General features: G+C 40.6%; 1 protein-coding gene across 1 annotated transcript; it reads left to right on the top strand.

Annotated features, from left to right (window-relative positions):
- Positions 1-3,325: 3,325 nt before the first annotated feature.
- Ptgs2 (prostaglandin-endoperoxide synthase 2) lies at positions 3,326-11,736 on the top strand. Its single transcript, XM_036202310.1, has 10 exons — positions 3,326-3,489; positions 4,310-4,426; positions 4,547-4,690; positions 5,308-5,451; positions 6,011-6,192; positions 7,176-7,259; positions 7,370-7,616; positions 7,787-8,073; positions 8,559-8,706; positions 8,969-11,736. The coding sequence occupies exons 1-10, from the start codon at positions 3,438-3,440 to the stop codon at positions 9,376-9,378; spliced, it is 1,815 nt and encodes a 604-aa protein (XP_036058203.1). The 5' UTR covers positions 3,326-3,437; the 3' UTR covers positions 9,379-11,736.
- The last annotated feature ends 2,357 nt before the right edge of the window (positions 11,737-14,093 follow it).

The following is a 14,093-nucleotide window of genomic DNA, read 5'->3' as shown; positions in this document are numbered from 1 at the left end:
GTATGCTCCCTGTAACTTAGAAGAGTGTTTACACTGCTGTCCTTGGATGAAACTGCCTTAGATGTTAATCATGTCTAGCTGACTTATAGTTCTACTGACTTTGGCCTTCTCCTCTATGACTATCTGCCGGACAGATGTGTCCATTTCTGAAGAAGGAGTGTTGAAGTGCCCATCTTCCCTTCCCACTACAGCTTTACTCATTCGGCCTCATGGAGATCAGTGCTCTACTGCTTTTCAGTGTCCGTAAGGATCATTATACCTTCTTGAAGAATTTACTCCTTGCTCTAAAGAGTCCTCTGCCTAAAAATAAATAGAACTATTCTATCTTTCCTTGAATAATATTAGCATGACATATCTATCTTGCCTTTTACTTTTAATCTATATAATTCTTGAATTAAGAAATATGTCATTTACTAGCCAGGTGATGGTGGTGGTACACACCTGTAGTACCAGCATTTGGGATGTAGAGACAGTCAACTCTTTTAGTTCAAGACCAGCCTGGTCTACAGATTGAGTTCCAGGACAGGCAGAGCTACAGAGAGAGATGCTGTCTCCAACAACAACAACAAAACAAAAATGTCTCTACTTGTGTGATTATATAAGAACATTATAAAATTAGAACCAAAATCTACATAACAATCCAATCTACATTTTAGGGGGGGAAAAGTTGCTGAAAATTCAAGCAGCAGAAGAGGGCAGTAAAACTCAACAGAATGTTCTCGAAGACATAAATATGCTTTCTTATTTTCCTTTTATAGAGTTCTCAAAAAAATTTAGACACTAACAAAATACATTTTTATCGAAGACACATACATATGTGTCTAAATGCACAGAGAAACACTAAATTTCTGTACAACTTATAGCTATAGTTGCTATATAATAAAAATCTTCCTAAGGTGCATCAATACCATCGAGCTTTGCCATATGAAACCGGTTGATATGGGGGACATTTAATAGCCCCCTGTGAACAGCATTCAGCACGTGCCGACATAGTTTACTCTAGCATCCCAGATGTGTAGTAAGCAATCATTTCCAAAATGTTTTCCCTTACATCCTTATTTGGACTTCCTTTCGAAGCTGCTCTAGTCCTCAAGGTCCAGGTTTCTCTCTGAGTTGTGTAACTCAACCGCACACAGAGCTCTCTTTACCTTACATTTGAAGTTACAGATTAAATCAAGTAATTGAATCCTACAGATGTTTTTAAATCAAATTTCCACTATGATTGTGTTTCAATGTCTTTAAATTTCAAATAGTCTTAATGTGATTATTCTCTATGCCCTGTTTTTTCTTCACTTTTGAATTCATAATCTTTTTTAATTTTAGTTTTTAGAGAAAGAATTCCTCTGTGTAGAGCTGTCTGTCCTGAAATTTGCTCTGTAGACCAGACAGGCCTCAGAGATCCACCTCCCTATGCCTCCTGAGTGCTGAGAATAAAGGCCAACGCCATCATGCACTGCTTTCCCCTGCTTTGTTATAATCTCTTTTAGAACATCAGAATAGGCGGGGGTGTGAGGTGGTGGCTCACACCTTTGATCCTAGCACTTAGGAGGCAGAGGCAGGTGGATCTCTGTGAGTTCCAGGATAGTCAGGGCTATACAAAGAAACTGTCTCAAAATAGAACAAAACAAAACAAAAACACATCAGAACATACTTCTCTACATAGTAGGTAGAAAACAAATATCAGAAGAGGATGGGGATGTTCGAAATCAATTCACAATTACCCTGTAAGATGTGAGTACACTGTCCGGAGTTAAGAGTCAGAATCAGTAGTTCCAGGAAACTTACAGCGTGAGCACGTGCAATCCACTCACTTAAAACAGAAACCAAGAACTCCTTAAAGGAACTACCAAAAACGAAAATCATCTGTGCATTCAGTTGAAATTTCACACAGGAATCAGTGCAAAAGATTGGGAGTGCCATACACAGAATGATTAAACATGACTAGAACAAAGGTGCTGGATGAGACGCAATTTTAGTCACTATGTCTCATGTAGAACCAAATTAGCACACACTCAAAGCAAACAGTTAAAAAAAATTCCATGAGGATTTTTAATTTCTCAAGACAGATTGAGGTGTGTGGTGTAGTTTTCTAAGTCTTGTTTCTGGTCGTTTTTTTTCCCCGTTTTTTAAATTTTTTCCCTCCTTACATTTTCTGTTTGTTTTATTCGGAGCCAGGAGCTTGCCCAGCCTGCCTCAAACCGTTTTCCTGGCTTAATTTTCCTGAGACTATAATTTGATTTCAGATCGTGTGTCACCTTCTCCTCCATTCATGCTAAGGACATAACACTGAATATTGTAGTTTCCTAACTTTCTTCTTTTGCTTATTTCCCACTCCTCCATCCTCACACACTCCGCCAAGCAGCAGAGTGGCATTCGGGACTGTCAAAATCACCTTTCTAGGCAATAATTTCCTGTCCAACGATGTTTCAGAATGAATTGGGTTTTTAAGGCTGGCCAGAAGAAGGCTAGGTACCGAAAAATAAGGATTATCTTTTGATCCATTGCCATAACACACCTTCTTGGAAACGTGGACAGAAAAAGAAAAAAAAAAAATACATCTTTAAAAAACAAATTCTTTTTTAGTGACATATCCTGTGAAAAGAGTTGTTGACCAAAATGATAAAAGCTATTTAACAGCAGGGAGGGGGAAAAATACCTTAAAGCAATCCCGTGGGCACTTAGCATTCCGATGAAGTGAAGCTCAGACTCTGTCCCCGGGAATCGCCGGTGCTAGGGGCGCAGAGCCTAGGGGGCAGTTCTGGGAGAGACCTCGCCCTACTCCCCAACAGGACAGACCTGGACCTTGACAGCAGCCCTCTCACTTCGTTAAAAATAGAATACATTAAAAACGGTAGCTGAGTGTGCGCTCGGAACAGCACGCACATCAGACTGCGCCCTAGCCGGGGGGAGCGACGCGGGGATTCCCTGCGCGGGGACCTGGGATCCCGGGAGGGGAAAGCTGTGGCAGCCGCGCGCTCCTCGGTTCCCCACCTGGGGCTCTGGATGGGGGACTGGGAGGAAGCCAGGGACCCCAAAGAGAGCCAGCGTGGGCACAGGCATAGGAACCCCTCGGGGAGGGATGCAGAGGGCGGCGCAGTTCTCTTGGCACCACCTGGGGCAGCCGAGGGCAGCTTCCCGGCTTCCCTCGTCTCCGTTTGCGTGGGTAAGAGCCCTGCCCCCACGGGCCTTGCGCAACTCGCCGAAGCGGAGAGTGGAGAAAGGCTGTTGGGGGTAGGGGGAAGACTGGGCGGAAAGAACCGGTCATCAACAACGTCACGTGGGGGCTGCTTTTCAGGCATAAAAAGCAAGGTTCTCCCCGTTAGCAGCCAGTTGTCACACTGCGAGCAGAGAGCTTCTGGAGTGCCAGAACCTGCCCACGAAGGAACTCAACGCTGCGTCCCGCCAGCTCTGCCGCTGCCGCCGCCGCAACCTCCGCGATGCTCCTCCGAGCTGTGCTGCTCTGCGCTGCCCTGGCGCTCAGCCATGCAGGTGAGTGGCCCGGCGTCCAGAGGCGCCCGCCAGATCTCCAGCTCAGACCCCTTTTTCTAGTGCCGGGGCTGCGCTGTGCTAGTCAAGAGCCTGGACCACTTGGGTCCGGAGGAACTGCAAGGATGGCCGGCTTTTGCCACTGGCTCTCAGGCTATGGGCCAATTTCTCAGCCGAGCAGAGAGTCACTCTCGTTTGAAAAAAAAAAAAAAGAAGAAGAAGAAGAAGGAGAAGGAGGAGAAGAAGAGAGGGGGTGGGAGGGAGAAAGAGCAATAGCTATAATAGTTTGCAGGTTGTCATTATGGTAAGACAAGATATGATCAATACATGTGAGGTATATGTGTGGGGCGACCGAATAGGAATGATTGCTTTAAATACCTGCCAGTGCTTTTCTGCGCCCCCAGGAAAGTCCAGAATACATTTTTTAAAAGATTTTTCAAGATGTTAAAAGTAAACTGTTTTACTTTGGTTTTCTTTAAATTTTGACTAACGTACTAGATTGCTCCATTTTAATCTTAAAAGTGCTACTTAACAATTCCAATCTGAATTCTAATTCGTCTAAGAAGTTACTGTGGAAATGATAGTAATGTCAGCTATGAAGTTAGGTCTTCTGCTTTTGTTGCTTAGAAAAGGAAATTGCTATTTCTACATTACAGCCATTTGATGAGACAGACTCACTTAAAACAGTCTTTATTTCTGGGACTACCTGTGTATTTCTAACTTGCCATTGTAAATTGACCCATGGGAACACAATTAAATCCTTCAGATGAGGATGACCAGGAGTTACTTACAGGCTGTCTTATTATTATTTTTTTTAATGTAGCAAATCCTTGCTGTTCGAACCCGTGTCAGAACCGAGGCGAATGTATGAGTACAGGATTTGACCAGTATAAATGTGATTGTACCCGGACAGGATTCTATGGGGAAAACTGCACTATTCGTAAGTCTGCCCTGGGGTTTCTTCCCTTAGAATGGGGCCACATCCAGTAACCATCACTCTGTATCTTTGTCTTGTGGGGGGTACCCACTAATTTCTCCCTCCTGCTTGCTCTTTCTCCAGCTGAGTTTCTGACAAGAATCAAGTTGCTGCTGAAGCCCACCCCAAACACAGTACACTACATCCTGACCCACTTCAAGGGAGTCTGGAACATTGTGAATAACATTCCTTTCCTGCGAAATTTCATCATGAGATATGTGTTGACGTGTAAGTACAAACTTCCCTGGTTTCACGCATCCTCCAACAAAAATATGCACTAGAAACCCAGTCTCAAAAATATTCCCAACCTTTTCAAAATGGCTTGAATACACGGTTTCAATTCTCTCCCCCACCCTCCAAAATGCCCCCAAACTGACCTGTGATCCTATAGTCAGGATCCTACTTATGACCTCCAACCTTCATTCCTGTGGAGGAAATGGGCTTCACTTGCTTATTGAATACCTATGGCTCACAGAATTGTTCTGAACATGCAGTACCCTTTAAAACAAATGGTTGATTCAGGTTTGGGTCAGAAAAGAAAGCAGTAACTTTCTATAGTTCTAAGTGACAGCCATGCCCAACTGTATCGGTCATCAGCTATGGATCAGGGAGTGGGTGGTACCTGAAAAAAATCAAGACTAGTGGAGCATGATGTCCTGTGTAAAGCTTTAGCTGCACTGAAGATGCATTTCTAGTTGCCCTTTAAAGTGTAATCATTGTAAACGAGGGTATCTTTGTCTCAGTCAGATCCAATCTCTGTGCTTTCCATGTTGTACACCGATAATTAACATTCACTTGTTTCTTCATATGAGGGCCAATACATTTTTTTTTCTTTAAAATTCCAGCCAGATCACATTTGATTGACAGTCCACCAACTTACAATGTGCACTATGGTTACAAAAACTGGGAGGCCTTCTCCAACCTCTCCTACTACACCAGAGTCCTTCCTCCTGTAGCTGATGACTGTCCAACTCCCATGGGTGTGAAAGGTGAGTGGGAAGAAAATGGAACGGAGCAAATGCAGTAGCATCGGGCGTGGAGTTAGAAAAGATGACCTTAGTCGTCACTTATTTAAAACTGTAATGCTTTTGTCCTTAGTATGGTTATCCACAGAGGATTTTTAAAGTGTCTATTCCACGAAAGTAAATCCTCGTTGTGATATGATGTCTTAACATGAGTATATTGTGTTAAATAGAATTGACGTTAGTTGGAATTGATAAAGCTATTCAGTAAGTTGTTTCCCCAATATCTTAGAACTTCATTTGTAGTCTTGGCAAGGTAGTTCATTGCCTGTAATCTCAGTACTAGATAGACTTCAAGCAAAGCTTCACCAGTAAGGCCAAGGCCAACCTGGAATCGAGAGTGAGGTTAAGTCCAGCCTAGGGTACAAGCATGAGACTGTGCCTCAAAGCAAAACCGCTGCACTGGTGTTAGGATCCTCCTTGAGATTCTGTTCATAAGTGAATGAATGCTCTCGTGAATTACACCAGTCTGTTTGCTTGAACAAATATATGAATGGGTTTTTACTTTAGAGTTTTCATGTTTTAGGAAATAAGGAGCTTCCTGATTCAAAAGAAGTTCTGGAAAAGGTTCTCCTAAGAAGAAACTTCATCCCTGACCCCCAAGGCACGAATATGATGTTTGCATTCTTTGCCCAGCATTTCACTCATCAGTTTTTCAAGACAGATCAGAAACGAGGACCTGGATTCACCCGAGGACTGGGCCATGGGGTAAGAGAGGCTTAACTCAGAATTAAAGCAAATCCTTAGGAAATGCTGACATCTTGCCATGCCAAACAAATCACACCCATTTTTTATACAAGTGTAATGCCATAATACAGCCATAATAGATAGAGTGTTCTGTTTTCATTCACTGGTTTGGTAAAAATAGATAGACATACACAGAGATACTTTAATGTAAACTTTCCTTACATTTTGAGTTTAAATTGTAGTCTACAAAAAAAAAAATGCTACATCTTCCAAAATTTAATAAATTAATTATTGGTAACACTGGAAAGTAAACTTAGAACTTTGTGATTACTAGGCACTGAGCTCTGCCATTAAGGTAGAGGCCCAGCACACCAAAAAAAAAAGGGAAAAAACTGTACTCTTGATGACACTGTTTTAAATAATAAATAATATAAAAATATCATGGTTATAATGAGGCATGTGCCATATTTCATATAAGATACTTATATTATTCAACATAAAGAGACACACAGGGGTGGACTGAGGGGACAGAGGGGAAGGGGGGAGGGAGGAGGAGGGGGAGGGGGGAGAAGGCTGCAATTGGGATGTAAGATAAATAAACTAATTAATAAAAAAGAGACAGACATGTAGCTCAGGAAGAAAATTATTTTAGTATTTTGTGGCTATGAAAAAGTCATTTGTTGGGCTTGGGATAACTCAGTGTTTAAGAACATTTGTTGCTCTTGCAGAGGACCCAGCTTTAGTTCCCCAACCCGCACATGATAGTTCACAACCATCTTTAACTCCAGTCGGTTCTAGGGAATTTAATGTCCCCTTCTGATCTTTTTGGGCACCGGGCATGTACATGATGTATATACACACATATAGGCAAACACTCATACATATAAAAATAAAATAAATCTAAAAAAATCACTTGTTAAATTTATAGACAACTAAGACATCAAAATTTACTAACAGATGTTCATAAGACATCACTAAATTGAAATTTCTCCATAATTTTCTAGGTGGACTTAAATCACATTTATGGTGAAACTCTAGACAGACAACATAAACTGCGCCTTTTCAAGGATGGAAAATTGAAATATCAGGTATTTCCCTTATATTTTAGGAATTATCATTTCATTTGCACTTATATTTTAAAACTGCTAGCCGTGTTTGTCAGTATTAACTCTGTACTATTATTACTGTTGTGATTTAGGTCATTGATGGAGAGGTGTATCCTCCCACAGTCAAAGACACTGAGGTAGAAATGATCTACCCCCCTCACACCCCTGAGCACCTTCGGTTTGCTGTGGGGCAGGAGGTCTTTGGTCTGGTACCTGGTCTGATGATGTATGCTACAATCTGGCTTCGGGAGCACAACAGAGTGTGTGATGTGCTGAAGCGGGAGCATCCTGAGTGGGACGATGAGAGATTATTCCAGACAAGCAGGCTCATACTGATAGGTGAGCAAGAGAAAATCAGCACGGCCATCTCCCCAAGCCAAAGGAAACCTCACATGTTACCTTTGCTGTGTTTTGACTCATTCTTGTGAATAGTGAGAATGAGCGCATGCCTGGTAACGTACCTCCCACTGGAGAGCAAGGAAAAATAAACTCTCTGTGTTGTGCAACAGGAGAAACAATCAAGATTGTGATCGAAGACTACGTGCAGCACCTGAGCGGCTACCACTTCAAACTCAAGTTCGACCCGGAGCTGCTTTTTAACCAACAGTTTCAGTACCAGAACCGCATTGCAGCTGAATTCAACACACTCTATCACTGGCACCCTCTGCTGCCTGACACCTTCCAGATCGAAGAGCAAGAGTACAACTTCAAACAGTTCCTCTACAACAACTCCATCCTCGTGGAACACGGACTCACCCAGTTTGTTGAGTCATTCACCAGACAGATCGCCGGCCGGGTAAGCATCATTCCTGAAAAGCAATAACAAGCTGGTCCGTAGCTTTTGGATTTCTGTCATAGAGATCATTTTTCCTTTTACTAAAAGAATAACTGGATGGTCTACTGGTTCTTGAAACAGGAAGCCTGGGAAGTTTTTTGAAAGGCTACGGTTTTAGTCTACAATTATCAAGCAAATAACAACACATTCTCTTAAAACTAATACCCTTAAAAGCTTGCCATCATCTGATAGATGACAGCAGGAAATATTCAGGCTTGTCTATCAGCTTATTTTTTGTAACTGTAAAAGGCAAGTTCGGGGTTGGGAATTAAGCTCAGTGGTAGAGCGCTTGCCTAGCAAGCGCAAGGCCCTGGGTTCGATCCTCAGCTCCGGCAAAAAAAAAAAAAAAAAAAGGCAAGTTCATTACAGAATAGACGTGTTGAGGTCAGGACGTAGGACAACAGGAATATGCCTAAGAAGTGCATTTTCTTCTTCGTTTTCCTCAGGTTGCTGGGGGTAGGAATGTTCCAGTTGCAGTAAAAGCAGTGGCCAAGGCCTCCATTGACCAGAGCAGAGAGATGAGGTACCAATCCCTGAATGAGTACCGCAAACGCTTCTCCCTGAAGCCCTACACATCATTTGAAGAACTCACAGGTGAGAGACGGTTTCTGAAACTTCTAAAAGGATCAGGATTCAATGGGAAAAGAGAAAGTGAGAAAGCATTTGGTAAGGGATGAGCCTCCTCCTCCTCCTCCTCCTTCTCTTCTCCTTTTTAAGGGTTCAGTTTATTGAGAAGGCATGGTGGGGATGGGAGTAGGCTAGTGAGCAGTGGAAAAGCCTATGCTCGACAGCCAGAACTGTTTCCTCCTTTTCCTAGTTCAACATTGCCTGTAGCTCTGTCTTCTTTACCTTCCAGGAGAGAAGGAAATGGCCGCAGAGTTGGAAGCCCTCTACAGTGACATCAACGCCATGGAGCTGTATCCTGCCCTGCTGGTGGAAAAGCCTCGTCCGGATGCTATCTTTGGGGAGACCATGGTAGAACTTGGAGCACCATTCTCCTTGAAAGGACTTATGGGTAATCCCATCTGTTCTCCTGAGTACTGGAAGCCAAGCACTTTTGGAGGAGAAGTGGGTTTTAAGGTCATCAACACTGCTTCCATTCAGTCGCTCATCTGTAACAATGTGAAGGGCTGTCCTTTCACCTCCTTCAGTGTGCAAGATCCACAGCCTGCCAAAGCAGCCACCATCAATGCAAGTGACTCCCATTCCAGATTAGATGACCTCAACCCTACAGTGCTAATCAAAGGGCGTTCAACTGAGCTGTAGAAGTCTCTTGGTCATATTTTATTTATTTATATGAACAATTTAATTTAATTATTTAATATTTATATGGAGTGCCCTTTTCACTTAACATCTTCTATAACAGAAGGCAATGAACAATGTTACATTTGTGAAGATTCCTGTGTTCGGACTTTGATTATGTGTTACCCTCAAGTGAAAGACAAAAACAGCTTTCAGTCCTTCACATAAACCAGGGGGAAATGAATTTTGATATCTTTTTACTTGAATTTCAGCTCATAGTATATCTTAATAAGAACAAAGGAAAGATGTTTGAATACTTAAATGCTGTTAGAAGGTGGAAAATGCTACAAGTGTCTACACTGTTGATTATGACTCTATCTTCTATGCTACATTGGGAGCAGCTAATGTGGAAATTTAAAGAAATCTTGCATATTTTTAATCTCAGAAAACAAAAGGTATAACTTCAGTTTTCAGTGAACATTTAAGGTAGATACTGCCAACAAGTTCATTTTTTAAAAAAGTCTTGAATAATTTGAAATGTCTAAATTCAGAGTTTGAATTGCTTTTGAAGGCTCTTACTTTCTTAAGCTATTGAACTTGGACCCACACCAATAAAACAGTTATTATAAACAAAAATCTCTAAAACTAGTAGAAATTGCATTGTGGTTGATGGTTAAAATACTATGTCAAGGATTTTCTTTTCTCAGTGGTAGTGAAATGTTACTTACTGGGATGGCAAGACCTTCTTTGTAAGGCAAGATGCTAACTTAGGAAGGTGGTGGAGCCCCTGCAGTCCCATCTTAAGAGTATGTTCTTTGAAGAGTTTGTTTATATTGTAATCAAGCAAAATCTTTAGCAACAAAAGATTTACAAATAAAATAACCAAGGACAGAGAAGGATTCTGAATTAAAGATCATGTTTGAGGTTATACTTCTAAAGGAGACTTTCTGATCCTTGTATGATGCTGGCCTGGTACTAAACAGGTTTTTGCTGTGAGGTTAATGACTTACCAAGCTGGACTTAGGCAGTTTTTCTCTTGTAGAGCATGATGTTAATAGTCCATCTCACAATGCAAAAAGTATCAATGGCTTTGTGAGCTTCTTCAAAGCGTTGAAATCTATTCTGGTGCATGCTACCTGAAATGCAGCAGGTCCCCTACACTGAGTTCAGCCTGGATGCCAGCACGCTACTCCTCTTATTTATTTTTCTTGTCACCATTTTACTATGAGAAACTGCTGATCAGTTGTTCTTTGCTGTTTTCCAGGTTTTTGGTTTTTCTTTGCTGTTTTCCAGGTTTTTAATATCAGGTCTATTCTCTCTTTATCCTCTATTACTATTTTCTCTACTTGAAGTTTTACATTCAGGAAAACCTCAGCTCAGGATTACTAGGTACCTCCCTTTTGGAGGAATAAATTTATTATAGGCAAAAGGCAGAAATTTTTACTTATAATTAATTATACTGAAGGACCCTACCAAGATATGAGAGTACCTTATACGGAAATGTAGGGGGTTCGTGACAAGAAAGTTAAACATTCTTGTTGTGAAGAATGGCTTTCTTACTTAGAAACCAAGTCAGTTAGTGAGTAGTTCTGGGCAATAGTAATAAATATAAAACAATAATGATGATAATTCTACATCTCATTATCAGCTGAGGTACTGTATTTTACTTAATTTATTAAGGATAAAATGTCTTTTAGACATTATTGTTATAAACTATGTTTAAGCCTACAAGTGTTTGTTTTTACATTATGTCACAATCAATGTACTTTTTTTTGTGTGATTACCTCTCTGAATTCCTGTGTAAACAATCAAACAAAATGATGAGATTAATGTTTGTGGATAAATTTTAAGAAGACTAGTCTGGTATATTGAGAAGTTTAAAGTTGGAATTTACCCACTTAGCAGATTACAGAGAACATTGTCTCATGTAAACATGTTACAAAGACTGACATTTTTGACGTTTGAAGGCCCTGTAGATGCTTTATTAATTAGTTAGATTACCTTATTAGGAAATTCTCTTCAAAGCACTATAGACATTAGTATTCATGAACCAAGAACTGATTACAGATAATATTTATGTAAATAACTGAAAATGTGTCTTACTAATAGAAAGGAGAAATTCATTTTATTACTAATAAATTACAAAATATTTTAAAGATTATATGCTTCAAAGGTTTAAGATGGAAAAATAATCGACTTTAGAAAAAATATATACAAATTTTTAATGTCATTGATTTTTTTTTTAAACAAGCCAACCTGATTGTTGTGAACATGAACCTGCTGAATGAACCTGGAAATTCAGGTTAAGTGTGTGATTGTTACAATGCCTGAGAGAAATGTGTATTTAAATTAACTTATGTAAAAAAAGAAAAAAGACTTAGAACAAATGCTTGTTTATTTTTATACTATTTAAGAATTGAAAACTTCTGAAAATAAACTTTGATTGTTTCTTTATATTTTTGCATGGCATTGCTTTCCCTGAATGATGATCTTTAAACCATTATTTTGTGTTCTTTCATCTTCAATAGGAGTGAAATGTAGCTTTAGTGGTGGCGCAATTGCCTAACATTTAGGAGGCCCTGGATTCTATCTTCCACAATCAAGAAGAAAAAAATATAGTCTGTCCCTTAAAAAAATGGCTCTGCCCTTGGTCCCATGGACTCTTCCAAGAGTCACTATTTATTATCTCAGTTGCTGAAGAACTGTTAACATATGTGCCTTGTGCTATAGGAGACACCAACAGGCGTTTTCATTGACCAATCTAGAAGTAAATACAATATATAAAAGGCAGGCTGGGCAGGTGAGGTAGCTCAGTGTGCAAAGGTGCTTGCCCTCAACCCTGATGACCCGAGTTCAATCCCTGAAATCCATGTGGTAAAAAGAGAGAACTGACTCTCATGAGTTGCTCTCTGGTCTACACACACACACACACACACACACACACACACACACTATATATATATATATATATATATATATATATATATATATATATAATTTAATTTTTTTAAAAAAGGACAAAGGTTAAGATGTGTGTTATAAAGGAGGTACAAAATATGAAAAGGAAGTTCAAAAGAAAGAGAGATGGAGGGAGAAAAGGAAGGAAAGAAGGAAGAGAGGAGAGAAGAGAAAGAAAATGGAAGTCAATCCAGCATGCTGGTGCATTCCTTTAATTCCAGCACTCCAAAGACAGAGGTGGGTGGATCTCTGTGAGCTTCAAGCCAGCCAGGGCTACTCCAGCAAGATAAAGCAAAATACCGAAAACAAACAAAACAAGCAAAAAAAAAAAAAAAAAAAAAAAAACCAAACAAACAAGTTAACAAGTAAACACGATAGAAGCTCCCACAGGAACAGATTATACTCCACTGGGCAAATCGCTGACACACTATATATGGCTTCCTTTTCTCCCTAATTTTTGGCATCTTGGTAATTTCCATAACTCCACAGGCCACACATTTCACACCTTTGCTGACCTTTCTGACCCTTGGCACTCTCCTTCCTAGTAATACCTCTTCCCATCATATTCCTGTGCCCCTACCTCTTGACCTCATCACCATTACTTGCTGTACCACTTCAAAGACATTGATTTCCATCATGCTCCTTGACTTACCTATAGTCTAGCTTACCTACTAAACCTCAGAGCCTAACATCTGACTTAATCGTGCACTGAGCCCACTGCTGACCCACCATGATAACATAAGGTATCATGCCATTATTTACCACCCACTAATATCCTTACTCCTCTCTGCGCCTAACTTAGAGTCTCCATCTGCTCACTCACCTATGTGCTTTTCTATGCTGCTTTATTGGAACAACTTGCTTACTTTCAGATGTTTAATGACTATTAACTTCTTTCTTCCCTCCTTTCTCCAGTGTGTGCAGCATGAGTGTGTGTGTGTGTGTGTGTGTGTGTAGGATCTTACTATACAAGATTTGGCTGGCATGAAACTTTCTAAATAGATCAGGTTTGTCTCTCATAGAGATCTACCTGCCTCCACCTCTGAATACTGGAATCAAAGGCATGAGATATCATACCCAGGTACATGTCTCTTTTCATGGTGTTTGTTTTGTAGTTAGTTAGTTTGTTTGTTTCCCAAGACGAGGTCTCACATTGCAGCTCATGGTGACAACCAACTCATGGCAATCCACTTCCCAAGTGTTGGCTTTCCAGGTATGTGCTCCAGTGCCTGGCTTAGCTTCTTCCATATTTGGCTCGTCACCAACTTTCAACCCAAGGGATTGTCTTTATGGTTTTCAAGCACAGACACGCGCGCACGCGCACACGCTATGGCACCGTTTGCTGTTGTCTTGGTCTTTCTCATCTGCAAAGAGCACTCCCATTCCTCTGTGGTGTCTGTAAGTCGGCACACCATAACACCTTTCCTGTTAATTGCACTCAAACCCTTAAGTTCAAACAATAATCACTTGCAGGTTTATTTTTTCCAGCATTGACTTCTAATCAGCAATTAGCAATCATCCACTCAAATTTATGAATGTAATCATGTCTTTTCCATTTCTGCCTAAACAATACATGCACCCTGTAGGCCAAACAATAATTATCTCAAGTTAATTAGATAACTACCGTCTTCTAGTTTCAAGCAAAAGCCTTTTTCTTCTCTCTCATACCTGCCCTAGCGTCAGTCCTGTTGAAGGCGTTCATAGACAAATCTCTGTCACTTTCCTCCCGAACCCCACCAGTATCCACCTAGTCAGTGCAATGGACTTTTAATCCCTCTTTA

This window comes from Onychomys torridus, chromosome 11 (assembly GCF_903995425.1).
Source record: "Onychomys torridus chromosome 11, mOncTor1.1, whole genome shotgun sequence".
Lineage (NCBI taxonomy): Eukaryota > Metazoa > Chordata > Mammalia > Rodentia > Cricetidae > Onychomys > Onychomys torridus.
This window is presented reverse-complemented; position numbering and strand designations above follow the sequence as displayed.